We start from the raw sequence: 22591 nt of genomic DNA, 5'->3' as shown, positions 1-22591 counted from the left end.
ATGGTCTACATCGCTCAGACAAAGGGCCTTGTTGCCTTTGTCTATGGCCTGGCATTGCTTGGAACCCCGGTATCAGCATCCCAAACCTCTCTCATACCCCGGCAAAAGAAGAACGCTGCGAGTCCGTACGCAGACACAGTCTCCAAATATGTCGACTCTCTGGACAAAGAGCTCTGGTCAATTAACAAGAACATTCATGACAACCCTGAACTCGGGTACAAAGAGTTTAAAGCCCATAAGCTTCTCACGACATACATGAAGAAGCAGAAGGGATGGAAAGTCACAGACACCGTCGGCGGAATCGACACTGCTTTCATGGCCGTCTTTGAAGGCTCGGGCGATGGTCCTGTCGTGAGCTTCAATGCCGAGTATGATGCTCTTGAGGGTCTTGGTCATGCATGCGGTCATAACTTGATCGCGACGGCTTCGCTTGGTGGAGCCTTGGCTGCGGCTGAGATAATGCGAGAAGAGAAGCTTGGTGGAAAGGTTATTCTCTTTGGAACACCAGCTGAGGAGTCCCTCGGTGGAAAGGTCAAGATGCTCGAGGCTGGTGTCTTCAAAGACGCCAAGATTGACATCTCTCTGATCTCTCATCCCAGCAATGGCCCTGATACTCCGTACATGCTCGCTCAGTCGACAGATCGCTTCGACGTTGAGTACACAGGTCGCGAAGCCCATGCTGCAGCCGGACCTTGGGAGGGTATCAACGCTCAAGACGCTCTTCTCCTCGCCAACAGCGCTTTGTCATACATGCGCCAGCAAATGCGAACGTCGGATCGTGTCCATGGCATAATCCACTCAGCCGGAAGCCGTATCAACGTTATCCCAGCCGAAGCCTCGGGAAGTTATCAGCTCCGATCCGCCAACGAAGAGCAATTGGAGGAGCTCTCCGACCGTGTGTACAACTGCTTCAAGGCCGGAGCTATTGGAACAGGGGCAAAGATGAACTTTACCACGCGCCCGTACGGCTATGCCAACATGAACAGCAACGACGGTCTTGCTGAATCTTATACGCGATGGTTTGAGGAACTCGGCGGTGATCTCCCCGACGCTGACGTCGACAAGCTGAGGGAGCCTGGCGGTTCGACGGACCAGGGAAACATCAGCCAAGACTTCCCGACAATCTCTCCCATGTTCCAGATTACCTTTGAGAATGGAACTGTGCCCAAGAACGGCCCCCACACTGGACCGTTTGAAGTTGCTGCTGGAAGCAAAGCTGCTTTCGAGAAGGCCCTCATGGTGGCTAAGAGTCTTGCGGGTGTTGCTGTTGATGTTTTGACCGTGGATGGTCTCTTGGATGAGATCAAGGATGAGTTCAAGAAGACCAAGTCGCCTGCCAGACGAAGGCGATGAAGGGCTGGTGCATGTTACCACGAAGAGCACGAGTTATGAATCAACGACGAATACTAGTGGCCTGTTGGGGGAGCAAGATGTCGCATTTGCCTCTCGAGTTTGCTAGTTACACTCCTACAGAAATAAATTCCCTATGTCTATTGAGCAATTAAACACTGTAGAATTATACAATTGGCTCTATCTTACATCTATAGTCCCTACCCCGTCAATCATCACTACATAACTCATGGGTGCCGTCTCAATTATATGCCAGGAAGACCAATAATCTGTCTCACACCAGGCACGAACCGAGGGACTATATACACAACGTAAAAGGCTGTACCGGCGGTCAAGAGTCCAGTAAACTGTTCAACGTTAGCATTGATCAAAGAAACGACAAAATTTGACTCACCTTCTCAAACCAGGTATGGAAGTAGATAGCTGTCATGAGGAGCATCCAAGAGCTAAGTCCCATGACTCCAACAGCAAACTTGCCACCAAGTCCAAGTGCAGGCTGTGCCGCGCCTTCACCTGTAGCATGATCCGCCTCGACATTGACGCTCTTGAGTGCTCCATCAGACATGACGACACATCGCTCCTCGTTTCGTTTTCCAGACCACCTCAAGACAGCCCAGCCGACTTCTTGCATGAGGAATGCGGTGCCGAGAGTGAGGAGGAAGACATGACCCGATATGTCATGACCGCCCTTCCACTTTCCGCCGGCAGCCTTGCATGCCACAGCTGTGACCTTGTCCGCGACACTGTCGACGCCAAACTCGACCTCCCTTTTAGCGAGCTCGCAGCGACCACCTGTCCATCGGAAACCTCGATCGATCAAAGCAGGACCAAAACACCACTGCGTGACAAGAAACCACATGCATGTAACAGCAAACCATCGGAAGATTGCCCGGGCACGTCGTTCCAGATTTGCGGTGCTGGGATGGCTGAACACAAAGGCAAAGAAGGCAGCGGTAATCCAGGCCCAACCTCTCTTGACGAACAAGACGTTGAACAGATTGGACTTGCGCGCAAAGTAGCTTGGCGAAAAGCTTGGGTCTTGCAGATGCGATTGCGTGACGTGATCGTACGGAGCGGCGCGTGTCTCGGGCGAGATGATGGAGAATATCGTGCCAAAGATCAGCATAGCTGGGAAGACAACGAGCCCGGCTCTTTCAAGGGGTGTCGGGAGGAAGGGCGAGGTGCGTGGCGTCGTAGTTCGTGTGGTAGAGTCCATGGTTGCAATGTTCTCTTCAGGGGCTGCCTTTGCAGCGCGACGAGTGGTAGCCATTATAAGATTAGGCGCAGGCGAAGCAAATTATAGCGATGAATATTTCTAGAGCATTAGAAGAGCTTAATGAGTGGTGAAGAGGGAGGAAAAAGAGAGATAGGTGGCGCTGGAATGGCCTTGGTGTTTTTCGACGATGCTATGGACACGCAATGACGTCTACGTATGGTAGACAGACGCTAATAGTGGGCTGCCGCCAAGGAACAGAAGCCCTGAGCTAAGAGATCGACAGTGGATTCGATTCGCTCGGCGACGGGGAAAAGAGGCTCCGTTTTAGCGCAGAGAACTATTACGTAGCGCGGGGTGAAATGACATTCAACTTCGTCCTGTCACCATTCTGAACAAGTGCATGCGACGGCACATCATGGCGGTTGTTTTGAGCCTTTTGAACATAATTAAGTGATTGCGGAGTTCCGCAACCATAATTGCGTGTCTCCGTGGCTCAAATCGCCTTTTGCCTAGCCAATGCCCGACACCGATATCTCCGACGAACTCACGAGACCTTATCGTTCACGCCGACTTCGACCGCACACGTCCCCCACACATCAACCTTTTCCCACACGTCACGTCCCTCGATACCTTCTTATACCGGAATAACATTCTATACCTTCAACAAACACTTCAGCTCGGGGTGGTCTAGTGGTAGAAAATTCCTCAACCAAAAAATTAAAAGCTAAAACGAAAAAAAAAAAAAGAAAAAAAAACCACCTACACACAGAAAGAGCAGAATAACAGCAATAAGGGCAATCGAACAGTAAATCCCCCCCCCAAAAAAAAAAAAAAAAACCACATCCACATCCAGAAAAAAGAAGAAACAAACAGAAAGAGCGGAAAACAAATAAGAAAGAAATAGAGGAGAAACAAACAGCAAACACCACTAGATCACCCTGAGCTCCCTTTTTTTTTCTTTTGTACCAGTATCTATGTCTGACACTCTTCCCAGTGGATACCTCTCTTTTCTTTTGGGTCAATCCTATTGATGACCTCTGTTCTCTCCTGGAATACATCTTAGTGGATGCCGCCCTTTTTTGTTCTGGGACGTGTGCATCCCAGCGGATGCTCTGTCTCCTGGGATACATCTTGGTGGATTTGAACAGATGTGAGTCATGTGGCGGTGACCTTGGAACCTTGGCTGTACCTTTAAGTATTGGAATAACTTACTATATCCTTAACAATCACACCAGCAAAGGGTGGTCTAGCGGTCAAGAGCAAAGACAAAAAGACAAAAGAGCAGAATAACAGCAATAAAAGAGCGGAACAGAAACAAACAGCAATGAAAGAGCGGAACAGAAACAACCAGCAAACAAGAAACAACACAACCAGCAGACCACCCTTAGCATCTTTTTTTCTTCTCCATTACCTATGGCTGCTTTTGTTAGCTCTGTCGCTGCATTTTTCTTTTTTCTTTTCCAGGCATATCTCGGGGGGTTCGAACTGGCTGCATGATGGCAGACTTGGAACTTTATCCCTGACCTTGCCTAAAAAGAAACCACCAGAAAGGGCAGCATGACACCCACCAATCAACGAGCTGACAGAAACCACAGCCCAGACGAAGAACGGAAACCGCCCAGATACCCCTTGCTCATTTTTCGCCTTTTTTATCCACCCTCTATGGCACTCATTGCAATCTTTTGCCATGACAGCCTGGTATCCCGTTGGATTCGAACCCATCAGCCACCAGTCACATGACAGTGCCATTGGCACCTTAGACTTCGACTATACCTTTATACATTGGAATAACTTTCAATATCCTCAACAATCACATCGGTGAAGGGTGGTCTAGCGGTCAGGAAAATGACTCCCAGCGCAAATCACAGACTGCTACTAAGCACAATATCCAAGCACCCCACAGAAAGAGCAGGATAACTGCAATGGAAGAGCAGAACAACAGCAGCGAAAGAAGGAGATCAAGAAAAAAATACAACCGCTAGACACCCTACGCCCCCTCTTTTTTTTTCGCCATTTATCTTTTTACCGCCAATCCTTTTCACTATGCCAGTCCTCAGGTCAAAGAGCGATGGATTCGAACCGGTGTCAATCACATGACAACATCATCGGAACCTTATCTCCTCGAGTGTAACCCTTATTTATCGGAATAAGTATCCATATACTCAACAATCACATCAGTGAAGGGTGGTCTAGCGGTCAACTCTCAAAGCAAATGACACACAGCTCCCACTCAACCTCTACAGAAAGAGCAGGACAACAGCAAGAAAGAAGGAGGTTCAGAAAAAAACAACCGCTGGACACCCTTCCTACTTTTTTTTTAATCTCTTCGTTACTGCAGGTTATTTTGCTCTTCCGGATTTCTGGCCATCCTCAGTGGATTCGAACCGTGGCAATCACATGACAACATCACCAGAACCTTATGTCTTGGACTGTACCCTTATCTATCGGGATAAGTGTCCATATCCTCAACAACAGCGAAGGGTGGTCTAGCGGTCGAATGGCTCCCAAAGCAAATCCACCCCTCATACAATCGATTCCCACGCCAACTCATGCATATAGCACTACAGAAAGAGCAGAATAACGGCAATAAAGAGCAGAGCAACAGCAGCAGTGGAAGAGCAGAGCAACAGCAGCAGTGGAAGAGCAGAGCAACAGCAGCGGAAGAAGGAGACCAAGAAAAAACAACCGCTAGACGCCCTTCGCATAATTTTTTTTTATGTTTCTGTTACATGCTAACGTCCGTCACCCATCAACCGACCACCCCCACAGCAGGCCACTACATACAAAACTGGCTGATGCCTCGGGCAAACTATGTTCTTCACATATTAAAATCCCAAGTGACTGGTTGTGGGGGGTGGTCGGTTGATGGGTGGTGTCAGACGTTACGGTTTCTTTCGCTTTGTCAGACTGCTGACCATTATTCGAAGTGTCAATCACATGACAACATCAACAGAACCTTATGTCCTCGACTGTACCTTATCTACCGGAATAACTCTCTATACAATCAACAATCACATCAGTGAAGGGTGGTCTAGCGGTCAAACGAATGACTCCTAGAAAGCAAGCCACAAAAAAAAAAAAGAGCAGAACCAACTGCAGTGAAAGAGCAGCACAACAGCAGCAAAAGAGCTAAATAACAATAGAAAAAAGAAGCAGGAGAAGAAGAAAGAACATGGCCGCTGGAACATCCTTCACACCTTTTTTTTTTGGTCTTTTTGTTATGTATCATGCATTGTTTTTCTATGTCAGCCTGCTGCCACCGATGGATTCGAACCGACGACAAACACATGACTGCGCCCTCGACTATACCTTTATATATAAGGTTACCATTCAATATCATCAACAAAGGGTGGTCTAGTGGTACACAACTCCCAAAGCATATCACAGAAAGAGCAGAATCAACTGCAATGAAAGAGCAGACCAACAGCATCAAAAGAGCGGACCAACAGCAAAGAAAGATGGAGAAGAAATAAATACAGCTGACCATCCTTCCCTCTCTTTTTTTAATTTTTAACTTATCTTCTGTTACTCAGAATGGATCCCTTGTGTCTGTGGCCATTTATGGGAGGTCGAGCCCACTGTGGATTATGACAGGTCCTCGACTATACCTTTGTATACAAAGTTAATCTTCCATATTATCAACGAAGGGTGGTCTAGCGGTACACGAATTACTCCCAACACAAACCAGAAAGAGCAGGTCAACAGCGACAGAAGAGAAGAGCAGAATAACAGCAACAAAGAGCATACTAACAGCAGGAAAAGATGGAGAAGAAGAAGAAAACTGCAGGATCATCCTTCACCATTTTTTTATATTTTTTATCTTTCTGCTACTCTGCCTTCTAGCCATTCATGGCGGATCGAACCGACTGCTCTTCGTTTTTGCAATTTCCAGGTTCAAGTCCATCCATGGCAATCTTTTTGCCCTGCGACTGTACAGCCACACCAGCGTCTGGCACCACGACAGTGTCATTATGTTATTTTTACCGTCATCTTTCTGCCTTTTATCCATCCAGATGCCCATGGACTCAAAGCAACTGTCAGAATCACGCAAGGGAACGCCGGCACGTCGCAACCAATCCCAAGCACCATATCCCCGGAGGACTCGTATGCTGTACAGAGCGGCTCACACGACCCAAGATGTCTTCTTGATGCGCCCCTTGTAGGCTTCCAGTCTGCGCGCGACAAATCCACGACAAATTCGCGAAGGAAATACTCGACTATCCGACAAGACACTGTACATCCGACAAAGGCCCGACTCAAATGCATCACGCTGAACTCGAGGTTGCTCCGCCGACATTTTGGCATTGTCTTCATGGCGTTTCTATCACGTGTGGTTTGGAGAACCACCCCTTACCTTTATATGCCAACATAACTCTCATTCATAATGAAGAGTGGTGCAGTGGCATACGCTTCCTAATCTCCTAAAAAAAACCTACAAACTCTAAAATCCGCTCCTAAAACTCTCTCACCCACTGCCCACTCTTCTTTTGCATTTCGAGGGTTCGAATCCAACTTGACACCAATCTGGGGCCTGACGACAAAACATCTCCTCTGTGATTTGTTTCTTTTTGAATCATCTACAGACACAAAGCATGCCGAAAGCCCACATCGTAACAACGCCCTCGACAAAACAACAGTCTCCCTACTGCCGCCACGCTTCAGAGGACATGGGTCATGATGAGAGATGTACGACAATCCCAAAGGACGTCCGTGATGCGAGAATCTCTTGTCAATCAGATGTCACAAGGGCTATTGGATGTCTTGTGCGATGGTGCAGAACGTGCTTCGGGGTGAGTCTGCTACCCTTTACATGTCAGAATAACTTTGTGTATTCTCGGCGAGGAGTGGTGCAGTGGTAATACCACACATCTGCTACAAAAAACGAAAAAAACCTAGAAACTTAAAGTCCCGCCCTATATATACTCTCACCCCACTGCACCCTCCTTTCCTTTTGTCTGTTCGAGTCCTGGCCTGGCTCAATCCTTTTGCCATTTTAGACACGCCTCTCCGACAATGGCATTCTCAATCCCACGGACGCAGCATATATTCTACACAACGGGGTATCGCAACACTTGACACAACATGGTGTCTTGATGGCTCATGGGTTCTTGTCTGCCATTTTGGAGACGTCTACTTTCCATTGATGGTATTCACACCATGAAACGAAACCACTTACATTCACCGCATACAATTCGATGGCTTTCCGATCATGTTGTCCCCTTTTCAGGGGCTTCGGCGCAAGACACATCGTCGGCATCTCGATTGCCGCTGTGAACTCCCATACTCATACGAGAACAATGCCACAGGCGCAGTGTTGTGTTTGAGATGGGGTACTACAGTGGCTGACCAAAATTGTGTCTTGGTGACTCATGGGCTGATGTCACGGGTTGTTGAGACGCGCCACATTTCACGCATTGAGTCCCTTCAACAAGGCCATGGTCCACCTACCTACGCTTTATATACTAACTTATCTCTATACCCTTTGACGAGGAGTGGTCTAGTGGCATCCGCTCCTAAAACCTATAACTCTCTTAAAAAACCGAACCTAAATCTCCTTCACCCACTAGACCCTCCTTGTTTTTGCATTTTTGCAAGTTCGAATCCCGAAAGACAGGTTCGCCCACTCTGGTCAGTCCAGTGTCTTCTCTTTTTGTTCTTGAGTTGGCACCACATGGAGGCTCACTTGTGGCCCTCAAAGACTTCTCTGCCTACCCTTAAATACTAACTTGCATTTTTGTATGTTCGAGTTTCTACGGACAGTCTCACTAACTCTGGTTATTATGGCATCTGCGCTATCTTTTTGTTCTTAGAAGTCTGGCACGGATGCCACATGGAGGCTGGGTCACTTGCAGCCTCGATGACTTCTCTACCTACCCTTTATATAGTAAGTTATGTCTCTATATCTTTAACGAGGAGTGGTCTAGTGGCATCCGCTCCTAAAACCTATAACTCTCTTAAAAAACCGAACCTAAATCTCCTTCACCCACTAGACCCTCCTTGTCTTTTGCATTTTTGCAAGTTCGAATTCACATGAACAGCCACTAACTGCAAAGCGCCTCTAATCGATTGCGCACCCGATCCACCATTGACATTGTATTCCGTTGCTCTCCTTTTTCTCTTTGAAGCTTCTGGGGTTTTGGCATGCGCCACAGGGATACTGCGTTGCTTGGTCTTCAAGCCTCACCCAGGATTTTGTCTGCCTACTCTTTATATATTGAGTTATGTTTCTATACCTTTGACGAGGAGTGGTCTAGTGGTATCCGCTCCTATAACCTACAAATCTCTTAAAAAACCGAACCTAAAATCTCCTTCACCCACTAGATCACTCCTTGTTTTTGCAATTTCTTGCAAGTTCGAGTCCAACCCGACGAGGACTCTGGATCCGTTCCCCTTTTTCTTTTTTTAGTCTGACAAACTTCATTTGGTTGCAACGTGATGTTTGCTTCGATATGGATGGGATTCGAACCTCAATTTCGGACTCTTAGCAGATGGTCTCGCGGTGTAAGTCATCCATACGCCATAAACAAGGCATTGCGGGCACGTTCCTGGCGGAAGAGGTTTCTATTTGTTCGTGGTCGTATTTGAACTTGCGTATTGTACTCTATTCAGTGTTGCTGCCTGTGTGTTCTCTTGCGTTGTCGGGTAATGGACCTGTCGGTTGGTCGTTAGGTGCTTAGTAACTACCTAAAGTACAGCATCCCAAGGTATCAACCCACGCGCCGATATAGTACCACACTGATAAATGAGGCTACTATCACTTACCTCAATGTTGGCCTAATTTGCGTGACCATCACTCTGCTCTCTGTGTCTTTGGCTGCCAGCGTGTTCAGGCAACACTCTGGGCTGTACCCACCCCAGGCTTGTTTTACTTCATGCACAGAACTCTATCCCTCTGCCCATACCTACTTATAGCAAAATAACACACTCTTCTATCAGCGAAGTAGCTACCTTCAAAGCCAAATGAAAACAAATGTTGTTTACAAAGAGCACGCCTCAAAGGCGCCTTCGCTTTTTGAGTCTTGTGAGTTCGAACCCCCATGTTTTCCACTTGGCGTCCTTTTTTTGTATTGCTTTTGTAAATGAAAATGTTCATCATGACTTGTTTCTTATGCCTTCTTTGTGTTTTACATCGCAGCAGAGCAGTTCTTTTGTTACTTCAACCCCTGTTCCTGGTTTTCCCTTTACCACCCAGCTTACGTTAGACCATGGCTCGCCGCTCCACCCTCTAGGCATCAACCATTATATACCCATGCAAAACAGTCACAATCAGCGAAGTAGCTACATTCATAACTGTCACCTTTCGATAGTCTGGTGGTATAACATCCTTAGTATACCATGTTGGTAAACAACCTTTCTTCGCTTTTTGGTCCTGCGTTCGAATGTTGATAAGATGGCTGCCGAGTTGTCTTCTGGGAGTAGAGCAGTATTGACTATTTTTGCAGTTGTACCGTCTTCTTTTTTGCCGTTTAATATCTCTTCTCTGCCATTTAACCGATAGATCAGTTTGTTAGGGACATGATAAACCCCGTGTTGAGTGTCGTACCAGACGTGACAGCCTCGGAATGATCACTTGTTGGATCACTACTGTAACATCAACCATCAATCACATTGCAATCGTCAACAGCTCACAGAATTTATGTACCATGGGAATGCAATGGAATAACTTGTATGTATGTCAGTTTGTCTTATTTGTCCCGTGTGTTGTCGTAATGTGCTGGATGATATCGGTGGTACTTCTACGACTTCATCCGGTATCGGTCTCTCCGACTCTCATTCCGAGTCGCCTCCAAATCTGCTCAGCAACCCTGGATCTCTTCCTCTAGTAATCAGACTTTTTCCTTCTTGGATTTTAGAAGTACATGAACGAAAATACAGATCTTTCATGACTAGTCAGTTAATAGCACAGCATAATAAAATACCTCTGTGGCTACTTAGTTCTGGTAACAAGTTGATTAGGTCCCTGAAAGTAAATTGGTTTGACCCCTGCAAGTTAGAGTAAATCGAGCCCAGTAAAATCCGGGGTATGTTTGGGGGGAGTTTGATTGGGGTATTGTTGACTGAAGGACCCTGGACTTTGTGGACGTGTTGTAACGCTGTTGATGGTGAAACTGTGTTACACAGACTCTTGAAGCTGAAAGAGGGCGAACGAAGGAAAGAAATAATGACTGTCATGGGATTGGAGAATACAGCGGTGTATTGACTCGCAAAGTCCAGGGTACGTATACGCAAGTGTCTTTCATGACTTTTGAGAGATTTCATCTAGACCCGGAAATAAAGAAGCCGATTACGATCTAGCCAAGCCATTGTCACAGAGTTCTCCTCCCCAGTTTCTTTTGGGTGAGAGGGGCGGATAGTCACAGCGTTGTTGGTTTAAGAGACCATTCTTTCACCGCTTCAGTGTAACAAACAAATTGTCAATTTAGTGACGTTGGTATTGGGAACTTGTCTCTTTACTCATTCTAATAAATACCGGACCGAGATAAGAGAAGACAAGTCTATCGCGGCCTCCGAGAAAACTGGAACTAGGTCCACCTCCGCCTTGGATCCAAGAAACTGGCCTCTTCCCGCATTCCATTGCTTCTTCTGGAGGCAACGCTAGTTTCTTTTTGTGCTGAAGATGGCGCAAGAGAACGCCTGGAGCATGACCCAGCGAGATGGAGCTGAGCTGCCTGACATCACTGTCAAGAGTCCACCTGTAACGCCTCTAGCCTGAGACTTGTACCGTATCTGTTAAGGGATACTTGAACATGTACATGCACCCTCATTCTTCCATTCCCCTGATCGTCCCCTTCTTCTGACTCGCCATGGAAAACTAGAAAATTCAATCACGACGAATCAGGAGAGTTGTTATTGTGTTGAATTTTAAAGATAAAAAATTAGCTACTAATTTCTACCCGCCTCACCTTTATCTTCAACCTCCCCCTTGTTCCATGTTCCTTGTTGATTATCTGAACCGGGATTGCTAATCGCTGCAACGTTTTTTCTTAACCCTTCAAGAAAGTCTCTCCCTCACATACATCTTCATTCCTTTTCTTTTCTCCCTGCTGTTCTTTCTTCTTTTCATTTCGAGATTGAAACAGAAACAGCGTGTTCAAAAAACTAGTTATCACGACTACCCGTTGCAACCCAACCTAACCGAACTACCGGGCCCAAACACGCTACGAGCTTAAAGAACCGCGACCGTTGCAGCCGTCAACAGTAAACAAACGTCGACTTTTATCTATAACTCAGACGGGCACAATCCAGCTCGCAAATACCATTGATCGACTGGTTCGAGTCGACATCCGACACTCCTTTTCTACCGCCGTCATTCGTCTATACCAAACACACGATCCTTAAATACTTAGAACAATTCTAAAACTACAAACATGTCCAAGCGCACCTTTTCCGTCAGTGACTGGGCTCAGGAAGCGAAGATGGAATGTCCATCCGAGTCGTCTACCTTAGCCGAAGGCTCAACAGCCAAGTCACACACTGCCAGCGAAGCAGGCGCCATCCACACACTGCCCCAGCGGAATCGCAGCATGAGCCTTTCTATGCCATGGCGACGACCCAAGTCATTTGCTTTCGGACACGATCACTCTCATACTCATACTCATTCGCAAAACTTATCTCGACATTTTACCGATCTCGCTATCGACGACCCCGAAGACGACATGCACGATTCAAATCAACACCACCACACCCCTGGTAAACAGATCAAGGGCATGTTCCGACGTGCCTCGCTCTCCATCAACCGCATGGTCCACCGTCGATCTTCTATTGTCGAGGACACAGAAGAGACCGTCGATTCCAGCCGACCTACCACCTCTTACACCGGTGCGCATTCAACTTGGAATCGACTTCGACAAGCTACCATGCGACGCTCACGATCTATTTACGGCTTCGACTTGCACCGTGAGACCTACCACGAGAACCCTTCTCAACTGCCTATTCCTGGCTTTGGTGGTGAGCCGCCCGTCATTCCCAGCAACTCGGGAGCTGCTGCCAAAGCATCGGCTGCTATGCAGAACGAGTACCGCCAAGGTCTTGCCAACATGTGGTTGAACCCCAGAACCAACGACGAAAGCAACGATCGTGAGAGCGGTATCGGAATTACCGTGACTCTTCCCGGTGTCGAGTCCGACGAAAACGAGACGGAGCAGAACACTGCTATTAGCACAATCGACTTCATCTCCAGACTCCCTGCTGAGCTCGCCATTCATGTTCTTGCGAATCTTGATGCTGCTGCCCTTACCAAGGCTGCTGTGGTGTGCAAGAACTGGAACAAGATTGTGAGTAACCAACACATTTGGCGCGAGTCTTGCCTTCGAGAAACAACCATCACCTATGCGACCAGCGAGCCTGTCGCGCCCGGAAGTGGCCTTGGAGTACCTGCTGTTTCGCCTGTCAACGACTGGAGAGAAATATACCGTGTCAAGCAGGAGCTGAACCAACGATGGAAGACTGGCCAAGCCAGACCTGTCTATCTGAACGGGCACAAAGATAGTATTTATTGCCTTCAGTTTGACGAGTAAGTTGAAACCCCCATCTTCATTTTGGCTTATACTAACTTTGACAGGCATAAAATCATCACTGGTTCCCGCGACAAGACTATCCGTATTTGGGACATGCACACTCTTCAGTGCAGTCTTGTCATCGGACCTCACGAGGTCATCAATGAGCCGGATGTTCTCTACGACGAGGAAGACCAGCCCACTCATTTTGCTTCTGGCTCGTCTGAGAATGACAAGACAAACTTTTCTGTACCTGCCATTAGGTCTTTCCCGACTTATCACATGGCGTCTATTCTGTGCCTTCAGTACGATGACGAAATTCTCGTCACTGGATCTTCTGACTCTACCTGCATTGTTTATGACGTGCGTGCTGGGTATGAACCCATCCGCCGGCTTCGACATCACACAGCGGCTGTTCTCGACCTCGCTTTTGACGACAAGCATATTGTGACCTGCAGCAAGGACTTTACCATTTGCGTCTGGGACCGCAACACGGGTGACTTGATTAAGCAGCTTCGAGGTCACAACGGCCCTGTCAATGCAGTACAGATGCGGGGCAACACCATCGTGTCCTGCTCGGGAGATTTCCGCGTCAAGCTGTGGAACATTGAGACGGGCAAGAACATTCGTGAATTTACTGGGCACACCAAGGGTTTGGCCTGTTCTCAGTTCTCCGAGGATGGCCGGTACATCGCATCTGCCGGTAACGATAAGGTGATCCGTATTTGGGATGCCAATACCGGCGAGTGTCTCCGAGAGATGCGTGCCCACGAGAACCTAGTTCGCAGCCTTCACATTGACAGTGTGAGTGGTCGACTGGTCAGTGGAAGCTACGACACCGACATCAAGGTGTGGGATATGGAGACTGGACATCAGCTGCTCGATTTCCCCAAATGGCACGCAAGTTGGGTTCTGAGTGCAAAGAGTGATTACCGACGTATTGTCAGCACCGGGCAAGACCCCAAAATCTTGATTATGGATTTCGGTGCTGATGTTGAAGGGATCCAGAACATTGAAAGCGTCAAACCAGTTGAGCTGAACGGAGGATTCATCTGAGCCCAGCAGCATCAGTAGAATATAAGGGACGAAATGGGTTGGTCAGCTTATGCTACTTGTGCCAGACTTTGGCTGTTTTTTTTTGTGCCCTGCGATTTAGAGGCCAACTTTTCTACCTGCTTAAGCAATGAGGTATCGATACTAATGGGCCAGACGAACTCGAGCTGGCTGTAACGACTTATGATTGGGAGGGCCTACTTGATTAGACTGTTTTTTCATGGCAGCTTATAGCATTGGTGGCATGTTGGAGACATGGTGCATGTGTGCCCTCACGGGGCACATTTGAGATTCGGCGATTAATTACCCCAAAGGGTTGACCGCCAACAGCGTTGACTAGCGATTTGATCACATTTGAATGAGTCTGGAGTTTTAATGATTAATAAATTGAACTTTCTGTATATCATATCTGATGTTTCGCCATATCGTTTCACAAGATTGAGGTTTAAAGTGGTTGCACATCAATATCGAAATGTGGGATGTGGGATGCGGAGTGAAACACGAAGCGTGTGATGAGTAGATGTCGATCATGTGCGGGAAAAAGCTAAAAAGATTCAGAAACAGAAGGTGCAGTCCTGGCAGTGCAGGATCGCATAAATGACCACCCTGAATTAATATGTTTTGCCTGATCCAGATGTTTCTTCCAGAGCATATTCACCTGATCTGCTACATAGATGTCTGTCTCGGAGTATATTCTCAACTTGACTTGATACCGTCATGTATACTATCACTATGCCCACATGTCTACCTTCAATGCAACTATAACTAGGTTTGTCGGCACCAAATGATGTATGATGCATATTGTCGGGCGGCAAAGGCATGATTATTCTGCATTTCAGTGGAATGCCGTTTGGTGGTGCGGCGGGAAGTGGAGATGGTGTTTTGAAACAGGGGACCTTCGTGGAAATTGTTGGCTGACATGATCTCTTTTATCCGATGGAGAGAAAATCAAGAAAAATATACTTATAGCATGAATCAATTATAGATTAGAATATTTTTGTTCTTCGTTAGACCAAAACCTGTTGTTCATCCCTGGCATCAACTCTGAATGGCTTCGATAACCGCCACTACGGAGCTTTCATCAACAAGAAACTGTAGCTTTCAAGATCATCCCTACTGCGAATCTTTAATTAGCTAAGCGCTTATCTAACGATAGTCGCGCGCGGTTGGGCGGGCTGAGACACGAAAGCGGGATTCTATGCGGTGGCGGAAAGAAACAAGGTCGCTAACGTAAATTAACGGACGGGGCGCAATGCTTTGGTGAGAATGGAATGCAGTTTCGCTTTAACAGAATAAGGGTTCTAGAGGAATGTTATGGTGGAGATTAAGAATAAGCTCTGTTGTGTTGAATGGATGCCACATGGGTAGTCTAGTAGTGCTAATCCCCGATGCAAGGCACCCGACAGCTTCTCCATCTGGTATCCCCAACTGATGCCGAGTCTTGTGAACGAGCCTCATGATGGTTCTACGGAGCTTTTGTTCTCTGCCGCTTTTAGAATTAACCATGAGAAGCCACCCGCTAGATTAGCCAGGGACTAGGATAGTAACTAAATTTGATGGGGGTCTTCCCAAAGTTAGGTAGTCACTAAGACACAACGCTAGGCTCTTCAGAGGTTCTATCGTACTTGCCTTTTTAGGCGTCATCCATAGGCTGAGGTTACATTGGCAAGGCACATCAATGCTTGGCCTGTCTCTCCTTTCTCTCTCTCGGTTCATCGGTGCTCGTCTCTTCACCATCACCATTCATTCTACTACCTACTAGCACAACAGGCATAAACATCACCGTTTATTCTTGTATAGCTCCGAATATTTGTTTCATCCTTCTATCCTCGAATCATAGCAGCAAATCCTCCCATCCGATCGCTTGGACCACTACCGACCGTGTTTGAAACAGTACCTGATGACCCGTAGCCAATAGTCATCTCTTCAGACCCCTTGAAGGACAACACCATGAACAACTCCACCGAAATGGCTGGCTCGCGGACGCAGAGACGGCGGATGCCATCCGTTGAGGGCTACTACGATGAGATCCCTGCACATGGAAGAGGCCAAACTAAAAGCAACGACAAGGTAAGCCCAGTCAAGCACGACTACGACTATTCCTTAGTTCAAGTGACATATAAGGTCTACTGTCTCTCATTTCCTTTACTCTGCACTTCAAACCACGATACCACCCACCATCACGACACTCTCTATAGTGTGAACACGCGCCTCGCGTGTCTCTCCCCGTCTCTCTCTTTCCTTCTCTTGCATGTCTGGAACAGCGTCATTACTTTGATCACCACCCTCTCTCATTTTTTCGTCTTTGCAATTTACACCAATTTAAAGAGTGCCTCTCCCTTTGAGTATCTTGCCTTTTTTCGACATACATTGGTCAAGGTTTAAAACTTTCTTATTTTACCTGTTTCGTGGTAAGTTTCATCAGTGACAAGCCCCCATATGTAACCAGAACAGGGGTATCGAAACTTTTTACAAGCCCTTTCATCCCGAGTATCCCGAGTACCGCTTTGAGCAAGTGCAAAAGGCCAGTGGCCGAGGGATTCAAGAAGAAGCCCCCGCCCACCTTTCAAAGTTGACCATTCGACTTACACTGTCAACGGCCGTCACACAGCTGGCAGCCCAGCTTCACTTCGCACTTCGCACCGCGCAACGCCCACTTTCATTCACGTCACCGTTGCTATTGTTCTTTGTTTACTGTTTTCATTCATTCATTTTTTCGTCTCTTCAATCTCTTTCATCTATTGTGCGATTCATTGTTCCTACCAACATTGATCCTGCACACCACCTGTTGATAGCTTCACTCGAAGTTTGATATAGCTTTCTCAAACCTTCACTGCACATCGCAAATTTACTTTTCACAAACTTTTACTCCAAACAAAAAGGCTGACCAGTCACCCTCCACAGCATTCTGCTGGAATATCATCACCACTCATTCTAGAGCGAAACTATTACTCGACACCCCAAAGGCAACGCAGCTGGTTCTTCATCGTCGTCATGGGGCTCTCGACTATTGTCACCGCCTCTCTCTTGGCCTTGCGCCTCTTTACTCTCCCAGCTACTGCTGCTCCTCAAGCCGCAGTTCCTGTTCCCGCGGCCCCTGAGTACAGTGCTCCTGTCACTCCCGCTGCCGATGGCTCCTGGTGGCTCTCTTCTATCGAGCGTCAAGGTGCCGTCGCCTATGGCAATTCCGCTAATTACAAGATTTTCCGCAATGTCAAGGATTACGGCGCCAAGGGTGATGGAAGCTCTGACGACACCGAGGCCATCAACGCCGCTTTCTCTGACGGCAGCCGCTGCGGTAAGGGTTGTGACTCTACCACAGTCACTCCCGCTCTTGTCTACTTCCCTCCTGGTACCTACGTTGTTTCCAAGCCCATCCTCCCCTACTACTACACCCACATGGTTGGTGATGTGAATGATCTCCCCGTCCTCAAGCCTGCTGCCAACTTTGAGGGAATGGCTGTCATCGACGTTGATCCCTACAACAGCGACGGTTCCAACTGGCACACCAACCAGAACAACTTTTTCCGCCAGGTTCGCAACTTCAAGATCGACCTTACTGGCATGCCCAAGAGCTCCGGCACTGGTATCCACTGGCAGGTTGCCCAAGCCACCTCTCTCCAGAACATCGTCTTCCAGATGATTGAGGACCCCAGCGAGGACAACAAGCAGCAGGGAATCTTTATAGATAACGGTTCCGGCGGCTTCATGACTGACCTCACCTTTATTGGTGGCAGATATGGTGGTTTCTTCGGTAGCCAACAATTCACCAGCCGCAACATGACTTTCCGCAACTGCCAGACCGCCGTCTACATGAACTGGAACTGGGTATGGACCCTCAACGGCCTCGACATCTCTGGCTCCAAGGTCGCTATTGACATGACCGCTGGCGAGAGCATTCAGAACGTTGGCTCAATCCTCCTGACCGACAGCAAGATCGCTGACACTGCGGTTGGTGTTCTTTCCAACTACGACCCTGCCCAGCCTGGCACCAACGGTACCCTCATCATTGACAACGTCGACATGTCTTCCGTTCCTATCGCTGTCAAGAACGGTGGCACCAGCGCTACCATCCTCGCTGGCAACACCAAGATTGCCTCTTGGGTCCAAGGCCGTGCCTACACCGGCGGTAACGGCGAGGCTGTCCAGGCCACACAGACTCCTATTGAGAAGCCCAAGGCTATCCTCGACAGCAACGGCAACGTCGTCACCAAGAGCAAGCCTCAGTACAACAACGTCCCCGCCTCCAGCTTTGTTTCCGTCAAGTCCAAGGGTGCCAAGGGTGATGGCAAGACCGACGATACCGCTGCTATCCAGGCTGTCTTTGATGGTGTCCAAGAAGGCCAGATTGTCTACTTTGACCACGGCGCCTACGTCATGACTGACACTGTCAAGGTTCCCAAGAACATCAAGATTGTCGGCGAGATCTGGCCCCTCATCATGGCCGGTGGTGACAAGAACTTCAAGGACCAAGCCAACCCCAAGCCTGTCTGGCAAGTCGGTGAGTCTGGCGATGTCGGCAACGTCGAGATCCAGGACCTCATGTTTGAGACTCTTGGGCCCCAGCCCGGTGCCATCCTGATGGAGTTCAACGTTGCTGGTGAGACTCCTGGCTCTGCAGGTCTTTTTGATGTCCACTTCCGTCTTGGTGGCTCTGCTGGTACTCAGCTCCAGTCCGACACCTGCAAGAAGACCCCCAACGTCAAGACCGAGCCCAAGCCCGAATGCATGGGTGCTTTCATGCTCTTCCACATGACCAAGGAGTCAAGCTGCTACCTCGAGAACACCTGGTTCTGGGTTGCCGACCACGAGCTCGACCGTTCCGACCACTCTCAGATCAACCTCTACAACGGCCGCGGTGTCTTGATTGAGAGCACCAAGGGCGCCTGGTTGTGGGGTACCGCTTCCGAGCACAGTGTCCTCTACAACTACCACCTGCAGGATGCTGCCAACGTCTACATGTCGCTCATCCAGACCGAGACTGCCTACATGCAGGGCAACCCCGATGCGACTGTTCCCTTTACTGTCAACGACAAGTACCACGACCCCGACTTCAAGGCCACTTGCACTGGCGACTCCAAGCGATGCGCCCGCACCTGGGGTGTTCGCGCTGTCGGCTCCAAGGATATCTTCATCTTTGGTGGTGGTCTGTACAGCTTCTTTGACAACTACGATCAGGTCTGTGTCGGCGAGAACAACTGCCAAGACAACATGATCAGCATCGAGAGCTCCAAGCTGCACCTTTACGGTATCAGCACCAAGGCCAGCGTCAGCATGGTCAATGTCGAAGGCAAGCCTGTTGCCCTGGACAAGGACAACCGCAACAACTTTTGCGCCGCCATTGCCCGCTTCTCTTCGTAGGACGATGATGAAGCGCCGCCTTATGCGTAAATCATGCGAAATACCCGAGCGACATGCTCACCAATCACAGACCTATTTTTGAGTCTGTTTCTTTTCGTCTTGGTCTAGGGTTTTGTTCCCGGAATGGAACCGGAGTTTCGGATAGTCCAATAGCAATCGTTTTGGATTGCGTCTTTGCTTTTATGAGATAGTTAAATGAAACAAGTTGCTACCAAGTGTTTGATCGACGTGATGTGATGGTTATGCTTTAGTGAAGTCTTGAGAGTAACATGTCCTGGTACTGTATAAGCTACTCTATGTGTGAGAATAAGGTTAATTATGAGCCCTACCTCGTGATAATGCTGCACGCCAGAAAGGTCATACTTTGAACCATCAAGTCATCGCGGCGCACGTGCGTTGTCTTCGACTCCATCTCTGGTCCTTCAAATGTACCAGCGTCGGCAACACAGCACCACGGGCATTGACAAATGGATGATGTAGAGGATGGAGTAGATGCACGACTGGTGATATAATGGGTGACGACAAAAGGAATACGGGCAAAAAGAAAGACAAAGAAAGGCAGTGATCGAACCGACGATCCGGCAAAACGAAGAAGTCCTGCCATAGTTGGCAGGATGGCGGAGCAGTAAGCGAACTTACCACTCTGCCAAATGGCTTTAATATACATAGCTACTTCGTTGATGTCTGTTCAATTAGATCGTCCTATATAGAATGATGCTGAATCCAGTGATCGGCGTGGAGATAGCGTCAGTGTTGCCTGGTGGTGGATCTGGGTCTAGACATGGGTTTGGTGCCTGAGCTGAACAACATCTGTACTACATGTGAACGCGCAGCAAAAAGAAAAGGAAGAGGGTATTAAATTTGCAGTCTTTTTAGCTTTGAGAGTCCATAGATATCCCATTTACAAAGGGAATAGAATAAAAAAAGCAACAGACGTATCAGAACGATATGCTCTATCATGTATGTCTACATTCGAACGTGGCTACTTGCAAAAAGCGAAGGCTCCCTAGAGAGCAAGTAATTGTCCATAGACGATTTGTTCATAGTGTGTTTAGCTACTTCGCTGAAATATTAGTCTAACAATTTGGCTTATAAAGGGTGTCTGTATGGCTGCGCTTATGGAAAGTGCTGTTGGTGACCCGACATTAGGACGGTCAGAAGACATGGAGACCCTTGCAACTAGACATAGCGGGCGAGTTCAACGAAACACTTCCAATTCATAATAGACTGTCTAGTGAATACAATGTCTCTACGATGGTGGAAATGGTAAAAAAATAAAATAAAAAAAAAGAGACAATGGGAAACAGTATTGCGTCGAGAGTGTCACAAACATGCTTCGAACTCGGGATGTCCAAAAAGCGAAGGCTCCCTAAGGAGCAGATATCGTCATCTGTTATACGATTGCTTTGTGCAAGTTATGTTTAGCTACTTCGCTGGAAATGACTCTAGCAATTTGGTTTATAAAGGGTGCTGGGCTGACGGACAGATGCTGGCTGTTGGTAGATGGCGTGGGGAGACACCCTTGTAAACAGCCGCAACAGACAAGTCCATTACATTTATTTAATACCGAAAACATAAGCTTACACACAGTTGCTACAGTTGAATAAATAGGATAAAGTCACCATTAGCCTTTGGAAGACGAAAATCATCTAACAAAAAAAGGATAGAGAAAATAGCAGCTTGGTAGGGGCGTTCGAACTTGCGACTTCTAAAAAGCGAAGGCGCTTATCCTAGGATAAGCAAGTGTGTAAGCTCTTGGGCAATATGGTGGTTTTTAGCTACTTCGCTGTTTACTGTCTGTTTAGTTTTGGTATATAAAGGAATGATTACTCTCTTTCTTTATTCGAATGGTTGAACAAGGCACGAGCAGAGGAGTGAGCCAAGGTTGGTTTAGCTCGGCTTGGTGGTGTAAGTACAGGGTGGGGCACGGTCAGCGTTGAGTCACCTCGCCGAGATACATGTTAGTGGAATGGGCAGACAAGAGACAAGGATGATTCTATTGAGAGGCACTGTGATGCTGAACTTAGGTAAGGTCTTGGTTAAAAGGCATGTATAATGTTGTTCAGTGTTTTGTGTCTTGTGTATTGATCTCTGTACAAGCAAGCCTTCAACGTGCCCATGATAACAGGTCATCCATCCATACACCGTAGTAACTGATGTTCTTTAGAGGTCGTAACATCGGTCGAGGATTATCATCAATCGGTACACAAGATTTAGGGTCCACCACTCTGTCTGTGATTCAGCTTCTTAGACACTGCACAATAATAGCATGCTCAAGTGATGGAACAGTCCTCAGGGTATCAGAAAGATTGGCCACAGAAGCATAAGGGACGAAATCAGTGGGGTGCCCTAAGACTTGGGAGGCCAACTTTTCTGTTACCCAGTAGCCTTTTCGGACTCAGTCCTGTTGTACTTGATCAAGGAAATCCTCTACCCACTCGTCGGGACCGTAATGGGCAAGGATATTTCTTGCAGTCTCCATGGCTCTTTCGAGTCTCAAATCGCCAATCTCCTCGAAGGCATCCCGTACCTTCTTCATCTCATTGAGCAACTGCTGCTTGGTGTCGATCAAATCCCTACTCATCCTAGAGGATGTCTCCCTAGCCTGGTCCAATGACTCCGTGAGAGAAGCAATCTTGTCTTGCGCCTTGGACAGTTCGTTTCGTGTCTGGGCCAGGCTTGCGTGGTGAATACGCTCGTTCTCTCTCAATTGGTTTATAGCCGTCTTCTTTTCCGCTCGGATACTTTCGATTTGGCGCTCGAGAAGTTGATTTTGCACATGCAGCCGGTCGTTGGCGGCGCTGTGAATAGCGCCCCATGACTCTAGAGCTTCTACTCTTCTCAGTAGCTCAGCGTCGGGAGACCAGTCCTCGGCGTAGCGCGAGACGGAGTCTTCGAGGGCTCTTTGGAGACGGTCAAGGCGGTCATCCTTGAATTTCTGCTCTTTTCCACCCGGCAAAGATTGACTTAACCCTGCGGCCGACGCAACCTCCTGGTGGTTTGCTGCATGGTGGTTTGCTGAAACTAGTGCATTTTGTTGTCTCTTTGCCGGCCGATCAGGATCGACTGCCAGGGGATGCTTCTGTCGTGAACTCATTTTGTTCGTTGTTTGTGA

The 22591-nt window shown here is 47.9% G+C and overlaps 5 protein-coding genes across 5 annotated transcripts; 3 read left to right on the top strand and 2 right to left on the bottom strand.

Annotated features, from left to right (window-relative positions):
• FSST1_002474 (M20 family metallopeptidase) lies at positions 1 to 1353 on the top strand (the record flags this gene model as incomplete). Its single annotated transcript, XM_083228468.1, has 1 exon — positions 1 to 1353. One exon carries the CDS (start codon positions 1 to 3, stop codon positions 1351 to 1353), a length of 1353 nt encoding a protein of 450 aa, XP_083092656.1.
• Positions 1354 to 1595: 242 nt separating this feature from the next.
• FSST1_002473 (fatty acyl-CoA diphosphatase) lies at positions 1596 to 2620 on the bottom strand (the record flags this gene model as incomplete). The annotated part of the gene is made up of 2 exons (XM_083228467.1): positions 1596 to 1697; positions 1745 to 2620. The coding sequence occupies 2 exons, from the start codon at positions 2618 to 2620 to the stop codon at positions 1596 to 1598; spliced, it is 978 nt and encodes a 325-aa protein (XP_083092655.1).
• A 9314-nt stretch (positions 2621 to 11934) lies between these two features.
• Positions 11935 to 14118, top strand: FSST1_002472 (WD40-repeat-containing domain protein; the record flags this gene model as incomplete). The annotated part of the gene is made up of 2 exons (XM_083228466.1): positions 11935 to 13079; positions 13128 to 14118. The coding sequence occupies 2 exons, from the start codon at positions 11935 to 11937 to the stop codon at positions 14116 to 14118; spliced, it is 2136 nt and encodes a 711-aa protein (XP_083092654.1).
• A 1947-nt stretch (positions 14119 to 16065) lies between these two features.
• FSST1_002471 (pectate lyase superfamily protein-domain-containing protein) lies at positions 16066 to 19476 on the top strand (the record flags this gene model as incomplete). Its single annotated transcript, XM_083228465.1, has 2 exons — positions 16066 to 16185; positions 17020 to 19476. 2 exons carry the CDS (start codon positions 16066 to 16068, stop codon positions 19474 to 19476), a joined length of 2577 nt encoding a protein of 858 aa, XP_083092653.1.
• A 2398-nt stretch (positions 19477 to 21874) lies between these two features.
• Positions 21875 to 22573, bottom strand: FSST1_002470 (uncharacterized protein; the record flags this gene model as incomplete). The annotated part of the gene is made up of 1 exon (XM_083228464.1): positions 21875 to 22573. The coding sequence occupies one exon, from the start codon at positions 22571 to 22573 to the stop codon at positions 21875 to 21877; it is 699 nt and encodes a 232-aa protein (XP_083092652.1).
• Positions 22574 to 22591: the final 18 nt, after the last annotated feature.

This window comes from Fusarium sambucinum, chromosome IV, assembly GCF_050947815.1.
Source record: "Fusarium sambucinum isolate potato_lamoka chromosome IV, whole genome shotgun sequence".
Classification (NCBI taxonomy): Eukaryota; Fungi; Ascomycota; class Sordariomycetes; order Hypocreales; family Nectriaceae; genus Fusarium; species Fusarium sambucinum.
Note: the sequence above shows the minus strand (reverse complement) of the source record. Positions and strands in the feature narration are given on the sequence as shown.